General features: G+C 44.9%; 1 protein-coding gene across 2 annotated transcripts; it reads left to right on the top strand.

The window, feature by feature from the left end:
* The first annotated feature begins 4960 nt into the window (after positions 1–4960).
* Tmem18 (transmembrane protein 18) lies at positions 4961–9972 on the top strand. Of its 2 annotated transcripts, none has more exons than XM_041680461.1 (5): positions 4961–5074; positions 6375–6495; positions 7933–7987; positions 9356–9449; positions 9533–9972. In XM_041680461.1, the coding sequence occupies exons 1-5, from the start codon at positions 5018–5020 to the stop codon at positions 9626–9628; spliced, it is 423 nt and encodes a 140-aa protein (XP_041536395.1). In that variant the 5' UTR covers positions 4961–5017; the 3' UTR covers positions 9629–9972. The 2 variants fall into 2 exon arrangements, with proteins under 2 accessions (XP_041536395.1, XP_041536396.1); XM_041680462.1 differs by having other exon boundaries at positions 4979–5035.
* Positions 9973–21509: the final 11537 nt, after the last annotated feature.

The following is a 21509-nucleotide window of genomic DNA, read 5'->3' on the forward strand; positions in this document are numbered from 1 at the left end:
TTGCCATTCTGCTGTACTTACTTCTTTATTTAAACCTAAAGCTCATGGCATCGTCCTAAAGACAGATTTAAGACAGCTAATCTCCGCTATCTATTTTGCTTCCCAATACGGTGAAAACGATTAAATCCTTGTCTCTATTTTCGGCATTACTTATCTCTTTACTTAGCATATCAAGATAGTGGCTGAAGCTATTCTATCAGGACTCCTGGAGTGACAGGCTTGCCCTAAGATTCCTCTAGCAATATAAACAGGAGGCAATGGAAATTTTCAGCCAAGAAATTTGAAATTGTGTGACAGATACACATTTCCAGGAAAGTATTAGTTATCAAAGTTAATGAAGAAGCAAGAGCTTGGATATATTAAGAGGAAAAATCTTGAAAGTCCTGAATAGTGTTCATCTAAAACACAAAGACTGGAGGAAGAAATGTTTGGTGGCGCCTTCTCCCTTGTTAATCTACAAGTGAATTCATCCATTCCATTCAAGTATTTGGTGACGGTGTACAGGTTTACTGTGTACTGTGGACCAAAGGTACTGGTGACTGTGATAGGTGCAAATAAAAGTGCTTTGCGCCACGCTTTTATTCTTTTAGGCCACCAACCAGCTCCCAAATCATGACAAAAAGACTCATTATTAGTTGTGAATGCTCAGCCTAGTTTAGACACGTTTCTGGCTAGCTCTTTTAACTTAAATTAACCTGTTTCTCTTTATCTAACTTCTGCCTCGAGGCTTATTACATTTCCTTCTTCTGTATATCTTACTGCTTCTGCCTAGCTTCTTGCCCCGGGTCTTTCTCTCCTTTCCTTCTTCCCTTCTCTTTCGAGCCTAGATTTCTCCTCCTATTTATTCTCTCTGCCCTGTCAGCTCTGCCTAGCCTTCCTCTGCCTAGCTATTGGCTGTTCAGCTCTTGATTGGACCAGTCAGATGCCTGAGGCAGGCAAACTGAAACAGACACCACATATCTTTACATAATTAAATGTGCAGCCTTACATTGTTAGACATTTGTAGCACAAACAAAAGAAACACACCGTTACACAGTTAAAGTCATATTCTGCAGCATAAATAGATGTAGCACATCTTTGCCTGGTTAAACAAATATTCCACAACAGTGTATAATTTCATAAACAATAAAACAAGCGCATGGCAAATAGTAAGAAAATACATTATATGGGTTAAAGTTCTGGTGACATTAAGCCATTTGTTGTGGGTGGAACAGTGTCGTTAGGAAGGTATGGGGAAGTGCTATCCAGGACCTATAAAAATGAAATGTAGCCTAATTACAGTTCTTACAATTGGAAGTATATTTAGATGAGATTGTGGGAGGTTAGACTGGGACTAAACCCTAAGAGGAAACTCAGAAGGGAAGAAGGCCTCTGCAAGCGCCACATGTCTTGGAGTGCTGCCAGGACTGAGCGCTCAGCAAAGTGCACCAGGGCCCTCAGGAGCTGGACCCATTCATCAGCCTGGACCACTGACCTCCAGGAACAAGGGATCCTTCTTTCCCCGCGGATTTCCACCAGAGTTGCTAGTACCTTGTTAGAGCAGTTCAGGGAACCAAGACAGCAAATAAAGAGGCTGAAAAAGTAAGAGTGAGCAGCCAGGAAAGTCAGTGAGGGCCTGGATGACTGCAAGGAGGCCATGACACCCGAGACACGGGCCTAGGGAACAAACGAATGGTACTGAGAAAAAAAGATTATGGAAAGGATAACAGGACTCTTCATGGCTGGAGATTCTGCAGGACCAGGCCGCGGAAGGGGAAGTGGGACTCCAGAGCAGTGGACACCTGTGAAATGTTCAAGCAAAGCACCTAAAAGCAATCTTGTCTGTGTGAACTATCTCTGGCTGTGCTCTAAAGAATTGTCCACGGCAGGAGTACAGAACAGGGCTAGAACAGAGATGCTATCAGACAAGGACGTGGTATTTCAGGCATCTAAAGATGAAGGAAAGACTCACTGCTGTGTATGGAGGAGTCTGGGCTGGGTCCTCCAGGAAGCAAGAGGGGAAAGCAACACCAATTACTTAACTATATGTACTCAGGGTAAGATTCCAAAGCCTAGGAATTGTTAACATTGTTGCTTTTATTTCGTTGATCTCAGGGCTGGGAGCCATCATGATGGTGAAGAAACTGCAGTTACTCTTTATTTTATATCCTTACTGAAGTCAGTCTAAAGCACATCAGGAATAGCCAGTCCCCAGACCCCCAAGAAAACTCCAGCTCATACACCAGCTCTAAGCAAATGACAGTAAAGCTGAATGGGGAGGGCCCTGGGCCCTTAACCTGGAAAACTGGGAGCATCCTGCCCTCCTTGAAGCAGGACTTTAGGTCACACTCAGATGACCTTGAGACTTCTTTTTCCCCCTTTCTTTCTTCCCTGATCTTTGGTGAAGACAGTGGAACACATGGACCTGAGAAACACAGAGAAGCCCAAGTCTGAATAGGACAAATGAGGCAACCATGAGAGCCTGGGTATGCATCTGAGAAAGAGGAGAAAGACTTTCGGGTGGGCAGCTGCTAAATGCATGAAGGATATTCCACAGCCAAGTGAAGGAGATAGGCTAGGACCATCACTGTGTTCAGACTAGTAGAGATGGGCTACAACATCATTGTTCACGTCACCCCAGTAAGGGAAGAGCGAGCACAGACAGGATAACGAGGTGCATTCATTTATGCAATGTGCATATGTTACGGCACAAAGGCTTCACACTTCTGGGTCCTCATTGTTTACACAGGCAGTTAGGAGAACTTCACACGTGAGCTAAGTGTGCTTGATCATCTTAAAGCCATTAAACAATCCATTGCCAGTCCACGTTCAATGGCCTGCCCCTTCTCCAATAACAGGTGTAATAGGTAGACAGCTCAGTCTCCATGAGCGCTGACACTCCAAAACTGCCCAGTGGTGAGCCACTCTTGAGTAACCTGCCACCTCAGAGTTGGGACAGCCTCCCCAGCCACAAAAGGTCACTAGGGCCATGTTTATCCCATAGATCTGAGGAACACCAATACCTTTGTCTCTTCTAGATCAATGAGCTAGGATGTGAAAGAGCATCTTCTGTGAAGAGAGAAGCAGTAGAGAAGCCAGGAAAGTCAATCACACAGCTTACCTCTTCACTGGAATGAGGTGATTAGCTGCTCTTCCTGGAATGACAGAGAGAACACAGTGTTACAACTTGGTGATCCTTTGATGTCTGATGAGACAGACTATGCCCATATCTCCCACAATTTTTGTATTTACTTATCCCAAACCCTTTCCTCCTAAATCCTGAGCATTATTTTTAGGCCATAAAACCCATTCTTGTGAGTGAGGTCACTTTATAAAAGCCTAAGTGACTTCTGTGTTATCGTAGGGCCAGGCCAATCCTGGCACTCACAGGTGTTATGCTCACCTCTGTCAAGCTCCCTTGACCCTAGATCCTGGGCACTGTCAACAGTCCCCATTCTTGAAAAAAAAAAAAAGCCAGAGATACTTTGTAAATAATCTCAGGGTAAACAGGCCTTAAAGTGTTGTGCACTTGTGACTGGGCTAATTGTTATGGTTTTTTTTCCCCCAAAATTGTGTTGTACTTAGATATGACTAAAGTAAAATGATCTAGGACAGACTCCAGATGTCCTGGTCCAGCACTGGTTACAATAAGATCAGGCTGAGCCCAGCTTCATTCTTACCTCACTCTGAGCACTTTTTCCCTTCCTGCTATAAAGCTTGCAGGGGAATCACCACGATCTTAGGTTAAGGGACTGAATGCTGTGTCCATCCTACATCTGTGGGCACTCTCTGTGTATTCATCGTGGTTTGAGGGGCAGATAGCATAGGCACCCAGGTCTACCGGGTAGGGCTGCTTCACAATGCCATACAGACACAATTCCATCTCTAGTTTGTGGAATGGGGAAGCCCGTGTGTAGAGACAGACGCCTTTAGTCAGCATCCATGTTGGGTCTGTGGCTCAGATCCTGTGTTCAGTCTAGGTGTGTGGGACCAGGTATCTGTGGCCATCCAGTGGGATGGGTCACCATGGTCACCTAGGTATTCAGGGAGGACAACATCCATCTAGGTATATAGGATTCTGTGTGCATTCAGGTCTGTGGAGCTAGATGAATACTGTATCTGTGGGGTGGAAATAACCTGTTCACCCCTGGAGGATCCAAATGCCGTGCACATCCAAGGTCTCTGCAGAGGGTGTTATATCTATCCCAGGTCTCTGAAGAAGATGCCATATTCTGTGAGGCATGGGCACCATATTCCTAGCCTGCAAGGCGGAAGTCGTGTCTATCTCGGGTCTGTGACAGACACCACTGGCATCCCATTTCTCTGAGGAAAAGCTATGTGTATTGTAGGACCCAGACGCTATGTCTGTCCAGGGTTTGTGGGACCTGACACTATATTCATCCTGGGTCTTTAGGGTGCCCATGCCAAGTCATCTATTACGACTCTGTGGGTGTAAACCATCCAGCTCATTAGGGCTCTGTGGGGAGCACAGACACAGTACCCAGCCTGGGTCTGCATCTGTCCCGGGTCCGTGGTGAGGATGCCGAGCTCATTCCGATTCTGTGGGACTGGCGACACGTCCACCCAGGTCTCTGAGGAGCACGCTATATTTACGTCGGGTTTGTGCGGGAGTCGCCGTGTCCTTTCCAGGTGGGGATATAGACGCCCCAGTTGATCCCAGGTCTGTGAGGAGGACGCTTGAGTCCAAGGAGCTCGCTAATTCATTCCCGGACTGCAGTGCGACCCTGCAGGGTGCTGTCCGACCTTGGCAAACTGGCCCCAGCCGCTGGCTGCTTCTGTGGAACCAGCAGCTTTCCAAGGAGTTTGGGAGAAACAGAATCAGGCAAGCACTTTCCACACCGCTTACAGAAATTCACGAACCTAGCAATGGAAGTTGGACCGCTTTAAAAAAAGAAAATCTCGCGAGAAGAACTAAATGTCTGGTTTGTACCCGTAGATCTCGCGAGAAGTCTAGGCGACTTTCCTGGCTGCCGGAAGCCGCAAACTTCTCCAGGTTGTCGGTATCCCCGGCGGCGTGATGCCCTCCCCATTCTCGGTCAGAACCTTCCCGGTCAGCATCCCCGCGGTGATCATGGTAACTTGCGGACTATGGAGACTGGGTGGCGCTGGCACGTGGTGGGGAGTCGCTAGTTCTTTTGTGGACTGCGCAGGCGCGGGCACTCAAGTCTTCCTGAAGTCGCCCTGTGGCTCCACTGGATGGGGCAGACCCTGGGTTCGCGAAGGCGGTGCCTTGGTCCCCAATACCAGTGTGCCTACCGTGGCTCGGCTGGATGGGGCAGACCCTGGGTGCTCACAGGCGGTGCCCTGGGTCCCCAATACCAGTGTGCCTGCCCGTGGTTCTACTGGATGAAGCAGACCCTGGGTGCTCGCAGGCGGTGCCCTGGGTCCCCAACACCAGTGTGCCTACCGTGGCTCCCCTGGGTGGGGCAGACCCTGGGTCCCCAATACCAGTGTGCCTGCCCGTGGCTCTACTGGATGAAGCAGACCCTGGGTGCTCGCAGGCGGTGCCCTGGGTCCCCAACACCAGTGTGCCTGCCGTGGCTCCGCTGGATGGGGCAGACCCTGGATACGCCCAGGCCGACCTCTGGACCCCCAAGATCTCTGGTAGGATCTTGGCAGCGGCAGCGTGCATTGCTTTCCCTAACGGGCTCTGGTCTGACTCAGTGGTCATTCTGGTATGGCACGGAAGACTCATTAAGGGGCAGTGGACTCCAAACTTTTGGGCCCCACACTCCAGAGCTAGTCTTACTTTGTGGAGCAGTACCCTTGGACATAGGCGGGCATGGGGGAAGTACTGGGAAATCTGAACTAGGAACCTTGTATCAGGAGGGAACAGTCAGAAAGATTTGAGCCTTGAGGTATGGACCCTGATCATCTGTGAAGATGATTCCTAAGGAACTGATGAAGCACTGTCTAGCGAACTGGGTGCACTGCAGAAGTGCTAGGGACACTCGGTCCTGCGGGTTAGGATGACTCTCATTTCCAGGCCCTGATAAGAGCTTCCTCTTGGCAGCTTCACACGCTCCAAGTGTATCTCCTTGACTAGGCCAACTTTCTTTACTCAGCTTGTTAGTTTAGATGACAATAACCCTTTAGATTTCACCCAGCTTGGGAAGAATTGTATTCACCAGTCCAAGTGGGCAATGGTTTCCAGTCTGTGTGCTCAGACTTTAAAATCTTTGTATAAAATCCGTGGATGTGTTTGCAACCGAAGCATCGCTGTTTCTTTCCTCTCTTTGCTCCCACTTGTCTGGGAGGCTTAGCTGTGTCATCCCAAAACGCAGGGACAGGGACCGGCCATTCTCATTACCCATGGGAAAGCATTTTTGCAGATATACCACCAAGCCCATGTTTCTGACACTGTATCCTTACAGGAGACAGACTGGACAGAGCCCTGGCTCCTAGGACTTGTCGTCTTCCATGTGCTGTGCCTGCTCCTCACCTGCTTCTCATCAAAGAGGTATAAACTACAGATCGGACACTTCCTGTGCCTCAGTGAGTAGGAGACAGCTGAATCCCTGTGCTTTGCTGGGATACTTTCCCGGGCTTGTTTGTATTATGTTTTCACAGGGCTTCCCCAACCTTCCGTTCTCTATGGAAACCGTGAAGTAATTTTTGGACGTTGAACTTGAGTTTTCCTTTCACTTCAGGCTGGCCAGGAAGCATATGGAACATCAGGTGTACTAAGACCGTGGTTCTGTTACGCTGCCTCTTACACGGACAATTTCCTGCCTGAGTTCAGTTCTGGATGGCATGTCTTTCATGCAGATATTTTCTTGCTGGGCTTAGTTCCACACTGCATGCCCTGGAAATTATATGAAAAATTAAGAGACCTTCTCTACGTAAAATACTATTTCAGATCAGTTTTAAAGATAATGACTTTAGAAACTGTGGGAAGAGATTAGGTATCCAGAATGGAGAAAGATTGCAAAGAAGCGGGCATGCCATAAAAATCGTGGTACTTGACCAAATGGGGACAATCAGTATATTAGGCCCCTCAGATCAAAAGGATACTCAGTAAAATGTCAGTAAGAAAATATCAGTTAATGGCTGGCTGGCCCAGGCATGATATCTGCCCCAATTGCAGATAAGTGAGCAGAGCCCCAAAAATATAGGGTGGAAGCTGAATTAGAGGTCAGAGACCACAGTCTGCAGGAAGTAAGTGTTACTAGACTGAATAACTACAGGTGTAAACACTTGACGTTTGTGGGCCATGGAAGGAGGAGATGTCGCCTGGTAAATGGGAAATCTGATTTCAGACGACTTTAATCAGTTGACTGTGAGAGGTGGGACATAGGACCCAGTGGCCGTCTTAGAGAAACGAGTCCTTTCTCCATGCTGGGCTTACCTTGGAGAGCAAAATAGGGCTCTAAGCTTAGTGTCCTTGGGGACCCGCACATTCTGTAGATAGCCATAGATATATTGTAATTGTACTGTTACCCACCTTAGTGATCATTCTGATAAGAACTGAGCTGCGGTGTGCAGGGAAATTGCCGAGGGGCCTTGTGTGCCTGTCTGCAGGCAGTATAGAAGCTCATGGGCTCAAGCAGACAAGGGCAGGGATGAGGATGAGAACTGTGTGCAGGGTCTTGAGGGCCTTGGAAGGTGGGACAGTTTTCTAAGTTTAAGAGCAATAACACATTAGAGTTGTTTTTTTTCATTCCTGAGCTCGAGCTTCCCACCTGAACTATGGCGGTCCCGCCAGTGCAGGATGGCTTCACAGGAGTCTCACGGAGGCCCTTGGCATCTTACACATGTGCCAATCCTATAACTTTGCAATTTCACAGTCCTTAACACATCCAAGCTAAAATGGAAATTACATTTCTAGGCAAATGTTTTGGTATTCTGTTGCTATATGTAAAAATGTATGATCTTGTTCTATAGTGTAGTGATTGGTCATGAGATCCTAACATGAGTTCTCTCTTCTCTTAGTCACGTTGGTCTATTGTGCTGAGTATATCAATGAAGCAGCTGCAATGAACTGGAGGTAAAGTCAACTTCCGTGCTCTTGACTGTGTCCTAGGAGTTTCCCTCTGTGGTGGTATTATCATATAGAACTTTGTCAAGAAAGCCTGAGACTTACAGGGAAACCCAGACCGTCAGGAATTGTGGCCACTTAAATATTGAGCACCCTGTATATATAGGCTGAGGTCTTAAGAAACAAACAGTTAAATATTTTTGTTGTGAACTGAAGATTAATGTCTTTATTTTATTAATAAAAATAGTCAAAGCTCCTCATTGAAGCTATGTGTCATTAAACAAAAATCCTAGTGCCACTTTTGAAATAACTCCTTCTGGTCAGGGGGCCTTAGAGGCTTAGAAAACAGTGAGATGCTTTAAGAATTGTGTACGTGTGCACTGCACCACTTGAGCGCTTCAGGTGCTGGCCAATCAAGTTACAATCTGTGAGAAAATATTACAAGTATCTTAAAGTAATTTGAGTTTTGGGATTCCAAGGTGGTAGTTTTAGAAGGTGCTCAGTAGGCGCTGTGCTTTTGAGACCTTTCCCTACCTCTCCCCTCTCCTCTAAAAAATGTCTTCCCTATACCTGGAAGTGACAGAGCCGCCACGGTCTTCTCCCTGCTTTCCCAGCCCTGGCACCTAAGTTGTCTTTCCTGATTCTCCTGTCGACTTCAGTAGAGACTACTCCAAACGTTCCCACATATCCCTAATCAATCAGAAAGGCCCTGGACAGTACTGATGCCCATGGCCTCTGTTGCAGCCCCTCCTGCTGGCCCCACGGCCACCTCAAACTTGTGTTGATTCCCTCTTCAGGTCAGAGACTAGTCTTGACTCTCTGCACGCAAAGCTTCCCATGTCCCCGCTTTGTTTCAGTAAGTCAGTATGCATTCTGCCTGAGCCCTTCGTTCTCTGCAGACCGTAGACTTCCTGTAAGAGTCAATCTGTCCTTACTCTTCCTGCTGTAACCCATAGCTCATGCAGCAGGTTCACAATCTCTGCTACCGAGTCAGTGAAAACAGCGGTCTAGCATATTCCCGCATTGCTGAGAGAGAAATCCCCGTAGATAGCTCCCACCCTCTGCTGCCTGGATTTTTACCCCTGGGCAAATTGGAATCATGCAGCCTTCAAGTCTCTTACACAGACGGGTAGTTACTTCACTAAGGTGGTTGGGAGCAAGGAGTACTAGACACAGAACTTTTCAAGTAGCTGTAGCAGGCATGGAGCTCTTCCTCTGTAATTTATGAGAGACGTTAGGCCTGTTTCTGCCATGTGGTACAGCGAATGCAGACTCTTCAGTGACCCCAGACTGCTAACTGCTGTTCTTTTGTCACCCGCCCCCAGGACTGAGAGTCCAATAATTGTTTTCATTTGTTTTATTTTTTTCCTAAAACAGATCGTTTGCAAAATACCAGTATTTCGATTCCCGGGGGATGTTCATTTCTCTCGTGTTCTCAGCACCGTTGCTGGTGAACGCCATGGTCATCGTGGTATGTATGATTCAGACCTTTTCTGTCCTGCTTTCTTCAGTCATGTGCTTTCCAGTTTTAACCGTGGCTTCAAACGATTCTAGATTATGTGGGTTCGGAAGACTTTGACCGTGATGTCTGACCTAAAGAACTTGCAAGAAAAGAGAAAAGAGAGGAAAAGGAGAAGAAAGGAGGAATAGCGCCTAGCTGTTGCTGTGGACCTTGTTTTCCTCTGACTGGTTGTTTCCAGCTGTAGGCTGCGCAGGGCCCAGATGTCCTCTGGCAGCGGACTCATGGTCTGGAAAATGGTTCTTAGATTTCACACCCACAAACATGGAGCCTTCAAAGAGCATCAGTGTCACCTGGATGCTGATTGGACACGGAACCACATTTGCCTAGTGGGAGCTCTGGTTCAGCCACAGGAAGAGTCCCATGCGGCTTCTCACGGTTTGCTGGCAGACCGCATCCTGTAACTAATGTTCACGCTGTCTAAAGTGTTCAAACTGAGAAATAAACAGCGCCATCCTGCCTTGTGGCACCACAACCCACTCGCTGTTCTATTTCTGACCTGTAGGGGGTCGCTCTTAGTTAAAAGGGTGATCTTGTTCCCCCAGAGACTTTGGTGACAAGGGTCACCACAGATAGGCATGGCACTTGTGTTTGTTGGGTAGAGACTAGGATGCTGAAATCTTAGAGGACACAGGATAGTCCCCCACCCCGCCCCCTGGGGAATATTGTTCTGTATGTGAGGCCAGCAGCACCCAGGCAGAGGGAACTGCACAGCAGGTCTGGAAAGGAATGTAGTATATCAGTTCCCATGAAGCTAAGCCTCTGAAGAATTGAGTTGGGGCTCTGCCACTGAAAATGTTTTGTTTAAAAATATTAAGCTAGCATGGAAGATGTAAAGTCCAGACTCCATGGGAAATAGTATGTCAGATGAACCGTTGGGTGTTGTTTTCTCTGGGTACAGAATTATAAATGCATGCTTGCTGAATGGCGTGGTTGTTTCTTTACAGCTTGTGACAGGCGCAGACCTGTTCCTCCTGAGTGTCACACCTTGTGCAGCTGGGGGTTGGCAAGTACAGAGAAGGACACATTGCTTCTGTCTCATCAGATGTCCTTAGTCTCTATGGAATCTGGAGCAGTAAATCTCCAGAAATTACCAAGTACTAGAGACTAGACTTAGAAACAGCATTCAGTACTGGGAACTCTATAGACTCTTAGCTTTAGTTTAAAGAAATATTTGTGAATAGTTTTCTTTATTTAGTTGGAGTTTTCTCCTTTCTAAATGAAACATTCTTCCAAGTTCTAAAATACAGTAAAATCTAGATAAAAGTATTTAAAGGTAAAAGTAGACAGTTTGGTAGATTCCAGTTATGTCCTGGAGCCCGGCTCTTATAGAAAGGCCCCTGACTGAATGTGACAGTCTGATCAGGTATGAGAGCTTGGCTCCTTCATGAAGCCATTGCAGCCTTCAGCTGACCTGAGTTCTCAATTGCTTGATTTGTTCCACTTTTACATTGCACCAAAAAAGTTCTAAAGGAAATATCATAGTATATTAAGTCAGATTTTTTTAATTTAAAATCACACTGTTAAGTCATGGACATTGTATCTAATGGTCTGTTTTTGAAAATTACTGGTTCAGGGTGTTTATTCATTTTATGGTTACAAAGGCACTCGCTATAACATTGGTTAGTTTCACAGAAAATAAAAACAAATTGATCAGTTACATTTAGTTAGATAAATCTGAAAGCAGGAGAATGTCAGGGAGGCTTAGAACTCACCAACCAGGCCTGTTCCTCTTGGCCTTTGTGTCCAAGGCTTGTGGTACAAAATGTGTCAGGGAGTGGTTGAGCTGCCTGAGTCCTGACATTGTGCAGGACAGCTTCATGGGTGCTGGAGAGGAGAGAGAGAAGAAACAGGGCACTTGTAGGTGCTGCGCACTTTAAAGCACTGGTTCCATTGTTTGGACTGGCTGCATTTGCAACCAATCAGCTTAATCTAATTTTCTCTGATAAAATAGTACAAAGGTATTATTACTTCACCATATATTGATATTAATACCTCGGACTTTACATAACCCTGACCTTAACTTTTGGGCTTTTGTGCCTTTTCTCTGCATATGTGGTTGTGAATGCACACATGCTTAGTTTTTGAGACAATTAGAGTTGTTGGTTTTTAAAAAGACAATATTTGGGGATGGAGAGATGGCTCAGTTGGTGCTTGGGTTGGAAAGATGGCTCAGTTGGTGCTTGGGCTCGAGAGATGGCTTGGTTGGTACTTCCCTTTTCCTTTTAAGCATGAAGGCCTGAGTTTGAACTCACTTAAAATTTATGCATGCTTACATGCACTGTAATCCTAGCCCCTGAAGATGTGGAGACAGACAGATGTCTGGAGTTCCCTGACTACCAGCCTAGCCTGCTTGTCTAGCTCTAAGCCAGAGAGACTGTCTCAAAAATGAGATGGGGACTTATGAGATATTTCCATGTGTAAGGGTGGTTGCTGCCAAGCGTTGCAATCCAAGTTCAGTTCCTGGAAAATCTACAAGTTGGCCTCTAAATAAATACATACACGTACACACACACACACACACACACACACACACTTAAGTAGATGTTTTAAGAAAACAGGCATTCCTGAGGAACAACAAACACCTGAGGCTGTCCTCTGGCTTTCACAGATGCACGTGTGCACACTGGTACACACAACACATGCACACTCAGTAACTTAAATTATACTTTGAGGAATTGTCTTAATATTGTCCTTATTAAGGAAAATCACGCAAGCCAGAATTATGAGCAAGCAATTGGGCCCGTCAGTGCGTCTCTGAGGATTTTCCAGACTTGACCAGTGCTGTGTTCACACTTCTGTAGTGCAAGGTTCACAGGCAGCCCGATAGACATAGTAAACATTGTTTTACTAAGTAGTTACTGAAAGCAGAGGAAAGGCCTATGATAACCATTTTACACATTCTAGCCCCTGAAATCTGTTTGTTGATTACTGTGCACTACTATACAATAAAATATCTTGATAATACACAGTGTGCTTTCCCTGGTGTGTGTGTGTGTGTGTGTGTGTGTGCACATGTGCACGGAGTGCTGGATTCTTATTCCCTGCCTGTGACTCTCATTTTGCTGGGAATGCAATGACGTCAGTGTCAGTAGAAGACAGGCAGTGTGGAGGTGTGTAAATAAGAGCCCTGTGTGGTCTGTTAGTCACAGCCTGTGGGAAATACAGAGGAAGCGACTTATCTCCCCTCTTCACAACACATCCCCGTGGATGCCAAGTGTTCATAGCCCTGCTAGGATTCAGAACCAAACTTAACATTCTTCAGAGATATTGGAGTCTGGCACACAACACTCCATTCCTAAAGACCAAAACTAAGGACTGTCACAGAGGAGCCTCCTGGGTGCCTTCAGTCGAGTGTCGGGTCTGCCAACCAGCCCACCCTTTGTGAGTGTTTGCTGGGGTCAGATGTGGTCAGGACATGTCTGCCCCCCCATCCACTCATTCATACGGCAGATAAGGAATGGACATCTAAGTGCCAGAGGCTGTCAAGGTGGGCATTGTGAACCAGTGGTTGGGGATGGGGTTTTCAGATAAGTTTACTCAGTCATTCTTTGGTCCCCATGGGGAATTGAGTCCAGAATCCCTTTCAGGAACCCAAATCCTCAAGTGTCCAAGTCTCAACCTAAAATGGTATAACATCTGCACAGAACCCATATACATATCCATATAGTTTCATCTTTAGATAACTTAGAATCTCCAATACGATGAAAACACTATGGAAATCACTGCTATACTTTTCCAGAAACGATCCTTTTTAAATGTAGTCATTCATGTTTAGCATGGATGTAGTTTTCCCCTTGTCCAAAGTTGCTGGAATCCAAGCATGTGAAAGCCAGGTTGAGGACTGAAGGTGCTCTGCAGAGAGCAAGTGGTTCAGGAAGGGACCCCAAGTCCTTGAAACCTGGAAGGACTGGCAATCCTGCGTGACATGGATGCCCATGACAGACCTATTTAGGACAAAAGCTGGGCTTGTGTTGTAGCTTGGGTTCAGGCTGTTCTGCCTTGATCAGGCTGAGAAGGAAAAGGAGAAAAGGCACGAGGTAGTTGGCAGGGACTTAAAACCACAGATTTGGGGTTGCTTCTGATGCAGACGTGGTAACAGGTTCCACGTGTGCCAGGGAAAGCGTGTGGAGAGTGTGGGTTGGTGGGAGGGACCAGTGAGGCTGCAAGAGACTGTCAGGAGAGAGGTATACAGGGCAAGCCCTGAAAGATAAGAGATGCTGCTGCTCAGAAGGAAGAGGATTTGTAGTCCCTGATTAAACAACGCCTCAGCCATCTGGCCTTGGCTGGAGCCTGTTCCCTAGATGTAGGGCTAGAACTGTCACCAATGGGACATCTTGTCCAGCTGACTGTTGCTGCCTTATTCCTCCTCAGATTTTTCCCCCTTCTTCGTGATCTACAGTTTCATCGTGATTCATGTAGGTTTGTCTGTATTTGTCTTGTATCGTTAGTTCTCAAGTTACCAATTCTGGAAATTGCTGGCTCCTATTTCTGTCACATAGTATCCAGACAGAAATATATAAAATGTAACAGGGGCTGACCTCCTTGCAGGCAAACAGGTGCCTTCTCTCTCATAGGTGAGGAGACCTCTGTAAAGCTGATGTTTTGCATGGCCACTGGCTTCAGAGTCCACACTGTATCCCCCTGCAGTATGCCGGCTGCCCATGTTCCAGAGGTTCCTGTAAGCTGCACGTGAAACAGCCACTCTGTTTATATTGATTCCCATTGCTGTCAATGTATTGATTTTCTGCTTTTTAATAGTCTCGTTTTGTTTCTAAAGCTAGTGCTTACCCCACGTAAATGGGATCCAAATAAGCAGAATGTCTTAGTTTGGGTTTCTGTTGGTCTGATACAAGGCCATAACTGAAAGCAGTATGGAGGAGAAAGTGTTTACTTCATCTGTCTCTTCCACCTCATAGTCCAACACTGAAGAAAGTCAGGGCAGGAAATCAGGAACCTGGAGTCAGACACTGAAGCAGAAGCCCAGGAGGAGTGGTGCTGACTACCTTGCTCCTTCTGGCTTTAGCCTTGTTTCTTGTACAAATTAGTACCACCTTCCCAGGGATGGTACTGCTTGCAGTAGATCGGTCCCTTCCACATCAGTCACCAATCAAGAAACTGCCCCAGAGGTTCACCCATAGGCCAGTCTGGTGGAAAACATTTTCTCAGTTGAAGTTCCCTCTTCCCAGATTACTCCAGCTTGGGTCAAGTTGACAAAATACCAAGTATGACATCAAAGGGAATCTATGCCTCTAGGCTTTGTTTCCTTGATATGCTCTGTCAGGCTTGTGTAAATCAAGACTCCTGCATATTGCTTCTTGGTTGTGTGTCCTTCTGCGGCCTTCAGCTGACCCTCTGCAGGTACACCCACTAAGCTGTAGCTCCTGTGATGGGCTTGGGCATCCTGTTTTAGGAAACCAAGTGACATTGCTTGTGTGTTTTCAGCAACAGAAAGGAGTTTGGGGACCTTTTGTGACTGGAGACAGAGGGTATATGTGTCTCTGTCCTTTTCATGTGGAGTAACCCCAGCTTCCCTGCCACAGGATATCTGATGTTGTTGACTTCACACTGCCCAGTCTGCTTGGGATTTTTGCTCACTATTTCCAGTCTTCACCCAAGCTCGCCTGTGCTGTGTTATTTGAAACATCCGGTATGTTTGGAACAGGTGGTTGTGGTCCCCAGCATTTTTCTCTGGAAGCCATCTTCTATCATGTAGCTTTTCAGCCACTTTACCTTTACAATACTTCTGTAACCTTGCTGTCAAATGCTTCATAGTACCCAAACCAGGGAAGGCCAACCTACTTGCAGTTCTATAAGGATCACCAATATAAATGAGACAAGCACCTGTCACCTTCTACTTTTCTGTTACTGGCTGGGGATAAAATTTTGTTTGTCAAATTAGCTTACAACTTTATTATTATTATTATTTTTGAGACAGGGTTTCTCTGTAGTTTGGAGCCTGTCCTGGAATTAGCTCTCTCTTCTAACTCACAGAGATTCGGCTGCCTCTGCCTCCTGAGTACTGGGATTAAAGGCGCACGCCACCACTACCCAGCAAAAAACCAACATTTTGGTGGCAGTATTAAAGTATAGTTAAGTTAGTGTTCAAGAAGATATCTGGGTGTCAGTTATACATGTGTCCTGGGATCAGTCTCTACTTAGTCATAGCAGAAGTGATTTTGTGATTGACAGGTAGAAAGAATTCCACTGTTTATTGTGTTCCCTAGGTTATCAGGGAGGTTTGTTTAACATTGCCTTTCTGTGGCCGAATCACACATACGGTTCGCTCTTCATATTGCAATATAGTCTTCACAAGTACATTGCTAATTTCCTGTCAAGAGCAAACAACAGATGCAAACACATCTGTCTGCTCTGTCTTTGAATCTGATCTGTGTTAAAGTTCTATAAAATGCACAGTTGTATACCTGAGCCACAGAGTAGGCCCGAGAGCTGACCCAGCGATCCTCGATGGCTGAGGATGTCCTCTTTGTCACAGTTCCAGACAGAAACTGTAGATGGACTGAGGAAGCCTGCATGGCATCCTCTCAGCTGTCTTGGGTGTAGGCTCATGGTCACGCTCAAACTTCCACTTGGAATATCTCACGGGATCCATGGGTGAACATCACTATACTTTCCAGGCCCTGCCTGGAACAGCATTCCAAAGACAAGAATATCTAGAATCCATGAACTTGGTTACTGAAACCATGATTCTCTTTCTTGTGGACTCATCTGCTAAGAACTATGTGTTTGTCCACGTGGTCAATCAGGCTAGCCTTTTGACTTTTAAACCTTCTCCCTAAGTTTCAGATATGATCATCACAAAGTCAATAGATTTTGATAACATAGAATTATATCCAAGGATATGTCAAGACCTTTAGTGTACAGACTTGCATTTCACTTTTGAAGTAGGCCCAATGCCTTAATGTTAAGGATCTTGTTCTTCTTCAGGTATGACTCTCAGATATGACTGCCCCCTCTTGTGTTAAATTGATTGTCCTCCAGTTAGTTTCATGCTCTCTGTAGACCTGCAGTTGTGCAACAAGTGGGTGACTTGGAAGTCTACCAACCGTCATTTGTCCCATAGTGGTTCTTATTTCTTAGGCTGATAAAACAAAAATGTCCCATGCTAAGTAGGGCTCTGGCTCTGCACCGCTGTTACATACTTTTCACTCACCCTCCAGAGGGCGCCAAAGCTCCATGTCACATACCACTTGGCAGCCCACATCCCAGCTGCTGAAGAAATCTTCATGCAAAAATGATGATCTAATGCTTTTGATTGAGAACTATCTTCCAGAGCTAAAGAAACTGGATGATGAATGGTGATTTGTTTTTCTATTACGTCTGAACTGAATTAACAAGCATATCTTATAGCATAATATGCTATGTATCTGTCAACACCACACTGAGGCATGTGTGTCCTGCATGTGGACACAGCACACATACAAAGCACACAGAGTACATAAAGAAAATAACACTGAATTGACTTCTCCATTGCATTATCAAATGATGATTTTTTTTAATTTTTTTTTATTGAGAAAAGGAAAAAAACAGTTTCCGCTTCCTCCCAGCCTCCCATTTCCCTCCCCCTCCTCCCACCCTCCTCCCCCTACCACACCCTTCTCCCCCTCCCCCCAATCCTCTCTCCCTCCCTCTCCAGTCCAAAGAGCAGTCAAGGTTCCCTGCCCTGTGGAAAGTCCAAGGTCCTCCCCCCTCCGTCCATGTCTAGGAAGGTGAACATCCAAACTGGCTAGGCTCCCACAAAGCCAGAACATGAAGTAGGATCAAAACCCCATGCCATTGTCCTTGGCTTCTCATCAGCCCTCATTGTTCACCATGTTCAGAGAGTCCGGTTTTATCCCATGCTTTTTCAGTCACAGTCCAGCTGGCCTTGGTGAGCTCCCAATAGATCAGCCCCACTGTCTCAGTGGGTGGGTGCACCCCTCGTGGTCCTGACTTCCTTGCTCATGTTCTCCCTCCTTCTGCTCCTCATTGAGACCTTGGGAGCTCAGTCCAGTGCTCCAGTGTGGGTCTCTGTCTCTATCTCCATCCATCACCAGATGAAGGTTCTATGGTGATATGCAAGATATTCATCAGTATTGATATAGGATAGGGTCATTTCAGGTTCCCTATCCTCAGCTGTCCAAGGAACTAACTGGGGACCTCGCCTTGGGCACCTGGAAGCCCCTCTAGGTCCAAGTCTCTTCCCAACCCTAAGATGGCCCCCTTAATTAAGATATGTGCTTCCCTGCTCCCCTATCCAACCTTCCTTTATCCCAATCATCCTGTTTCCCCAAGTTCCCCACATCCTCCCCTTCTCGCTTTTCTCTCCCCATCTCCCCATACCCCCATCCCACCCCACCCCCAAGATCCGAATTTTCTCCCCGGCAATTTTTTTTTTTTTTGATTTTTCGAGACAGGGTTTCTCCATAGCTTTTGGTTCCTGTCCTGGAACTAGCTCTTGTAGACCAGGCTGGCCTCGAACTCACAAAGATCCGCCTGCCTCTGCCTCCCCAGTGCTAGGATTAAAGGCATGCGCCACCACCGCCCGCTTCTCCCCGGCAATTTTGTCTACTTCCCATAGCCAAGAGGATAACTATATGTTTTTCCTTGGGTTCACCTTCATATTTAGCTTCTTTAGGTTCACCAATTATAGACTCCGTGACCTTAAATTATGGCTAGAAACCAATTATGAGTGAGTACATCCAATGTTCATCTTTTTGGGTCTGGGTTACCTCACTCAGGATAGTGTTTTCTATTTCCATCCATTTGCATGCAAAATTCGAGAAGTCATTGTTTTTTACTGCAGTGTAGTACTCTAATGTGTATATATTCCACACTTTCTTCATCCATTTTTCCATTGAAGGGCATCTAGGTTGTTTCCAGGTTCCGGCTATTACAAATAATACTGCTATGAACATAGTTGAACAAATGCTTTTGTCATATGATCGGGCATCTCTTGGATATATTCCCAAGAGTGGTATTGCTGGGTCCAGGGGTAGGTTGATACTGAATTTCCTGAGAAACCGAAATAATGATTTCCAAAGTGGTTGCACAAGTTTGCATTCCCACCAGCAATGGATGAGGGTACCCCTTCCTCCACAGCCTCTCCAGCAAAGGCTATCATTGGTGTTTTTGATTTTAGCCAATCTGACAGGTGTAAGATGATATCTCAAAGTTGTTTGGATTTGCATTTCCCTGATTGCTAAGAAGGTTGAGCATGACCTTAAGTGTCTTTTGGCCATTTGAACTTCTGTTGAGAATACTCTGTTCAGTTCAGTGCCCCATTTTTTAATTGGGTTAATTAGCATTTTAAAGTCTAGTTTCTTGAGTTCTCTATATGTTTTGGAGATCAGACCTTTGTCGCAGGGTTGGTGAAGATCTTCTCCCAGTCAATAGGTTGCCTTTTTGACTTAGTGACCGTGTCCTTTGCTTTACAGAAGCTTCTCAGTTTTAGTAGGTCCCATTTATTCAATGTTGCCCTTAATGTCTGTGCTGCTGGGGTTATACATAGGAAGCGATCTCCTGTGCCCATCTGTTGTAGGGTACGTCCCACTTTCTCTTCTATCAGGTTCAGTGTGTTCGGACTGATATTGAGGTCTTTGATCCATTTGGACTTGAGTTTTGTGCATGGTGATAGATATGGGTCTATTTTCATTCTTCTACAGGTTGACATCCAGTTGTGCCAGCACCATTTGTTGAAGATGCTTTCTTTCTTCCATTGTATACTCTTAGCTCCTTTATCAAAAATCAGGTGATCATAGGTGTGTGGGTTAAAATTCGGGTCTTCGATACGATTCTATTGGTCGACTTCTCTGTTTTTATGCCAGTACCACACTGTTTTCATTACTGTAGCTCTGTAATAGAGTTTGAAGTCAGGGATGGTAATGCCTCCAGAAGATCCTTTATTGTATAGGATTTTTTTTTTGGCTATCCTGGGTTTTTTGTTTTTCTATATAAAGTTGATTATTGTCCTCTCAAGATTTGTGAAGAATTTTGATGGGAACTTGATCGGGATTGCATTGAATCTATAAATTGCCTTTGTTAGAATTGCCATTTTTAGTATGCTGATCCTCCCAATCCAAGAGCAAGGGAGGTCTTTCCATTTTCTGGTATCCTCTTCAATTTCTTTCTTCAATGCCTTAAAGTTCTTGTCAAATAGATCTTTCACTTCCTTGGTTAGAGTTACCCCACGATATTTTATGCTGTTTGTGGCTATCATGAAAGGTGAAGCTTCTCTGATTTCCCTCTCTGCTTCCATATCCTTTGTGTATAAGAGGGCGACTGATTTTTTGGAGTTGATCTTGTATCCTGCCACATTGCTAAAGGTGTTTATCAGCTGTAAAAGTTCTTTGGTGGAGTTTTGGGGGTCGCTTATGTACACTATCATATCATCTGCAAATAACGAAAGTTTAACTTCTTCCTTTCCCATTCGAATCCCCTTATGTTGTCATATTGCTATTGCTAGAACTTCAAGCACTATATTGAAGAGGTATGGCGAGAGTGGACAGCCTTGTCATGTTCCTGAGTTTAGTGGGATGGCTTTGAGTTTCTCTCCATTTAATTTGATGTTAGCTGTCAGCTTACTATATATAGCTTTTATTATATTTAGGTATGACCCTTGTATCCCTAATCTCTCCAATACTTTTATCATAAAGGGATGTTGAATTTTGTCAAATGCTTTTTCAGCATCTAATGAAATGATCATATGGTTTTTTTCTTTCAGTTAATTTATATGGTGGATTACATTGATAGATTTGCGTATGTTGAACCAGCCCTGCATCTCTGGGATGAAGCCTACTTGATCATAATGGATAATTTTTCTAATGTGTTCTTGGATTCGGTTTGCCAGTATTTTGTTGAGGATTTTTGCGTCAATGTTCATGAGTGAGATTGGCCTGTAATTCTCTTTCCTGGTTTAGTCTTTGTGTGGTTTTGGTATCAGGGTAACTGTAGCTTCATAAAAGGAATTTGGTAATGACTCTTCTGTTTCTATATTGTGAAATACATTAAGGAGTATAGGTATTAGCTCTTCTTGGAAGTTCTGGTAGAATTCCGCATTGAAACCATCTGGTCCTGGGCCTTTTTTGGTAGGGAGGTTTTTGATAACAGCTTCTAATTCTTCGCGACTAACAGGTCTATTTAGATTGTTCACCTGGTCCTGGTTTAACATTGGTATATGGTATTTATCTAAAAAAGTGTCAATTTCTTTTACATTTTCCAGTTTTCTGGCATACAGGCTCTTGTAGTAAGATCTAATGATTCTCTGAATTTCCTCTGTGTCTGTGGTTATGTCCCCCTTTTCATTTCTGATCTTATTAATTTGCATATTTTCTCTCTGCCGTTTGATTAGTTTGGATGGGGTTTATCAATCTTGTTGATTTTCTCCACGAACCAGCTTTTTGTTTCATTGATTCTTTTTATTGTTTTCTGTGTTTCTATTTTGTTGATTTCAGCCCTCAGTTTGATTATTTCCAGTCTTATACTCCTCCTAGGTGAGTCTGCTTCTTTTTTTTTCAAGAGCTTTCAGGTGGGCTGTTAAGTCTCCAATATGTGCTTTCTCTGTTTTCTTTAAGTGGGCACTTAGTGCTATGACCTTTCTTCTTAGGACTGCTTTCATAGTGTCCCATAAGTTTGAGTATGTTGTTTCTTTATTTTCATTGAATTCAAGGAAGACTTTAATTTCTTTCTTTATTTCTTCCTTAATCCAGGTATGGTTAGTAGTTGACTGTTCAGTTTCCATGAGTTTGTAGGCTTTTTGGGGGTAGCATTGTTGTTGAATTCTAACTTTAATCCATGGTGATCTGATAAAACACAGGTGGTTACTAATATTTTTTTGTAACTGTGGAAGTTTGCTTTGTTACCGAGAATGTGGTCAATTTTCGAGAAGGTTTCATGAGCTGCAGAGAAGAAGGTATATTCTTTCCTATTTGGGTGGAATATTCTATAGATGTCTATTAAGTCCAATTGATTCATTACCTCCATTAATTCTCTTATTTCTCTGTTAGGTTTCTG

This window comes from Microtus oregoni, unplaced genomic scaffold (assembly GCF_018167655.1).
Source record: "Microtus oregoni isolate MIOR12 unplaced genomic scaffold, Mior012 000034F_ref0000314, whole genome shotgun sequence".
Classification (NCBI taxonomy): Eukaryota; Metazoa; Chordata; class Mammalia; order Rodentia; family Cricetidae; genus Microtus; species Microtus oregoni.

Coding starts and splice junctions, on each gene's coding strand:
- Tmem18 (XM_041680461.1), top strand. CDS start 5,018: ATGCCCTCCCCATTCTCGGTCAGAACCTTCCCGGTCAGCATCCCCGCG. Junction 5,075..6,374: donor GCATCCCCGCGGTGATCATG/GTAACTTGCGGA, acceptor GTATCCTTACAG/GAGACAGACTGGACAGAGCC. Junction 9,450..9,532: donor TGAACGCCATGGTCATCGTG/GTATGTATGATT, acceptor AAACGATTCTAG/ATTATGTGGGTTCGGAAGAC.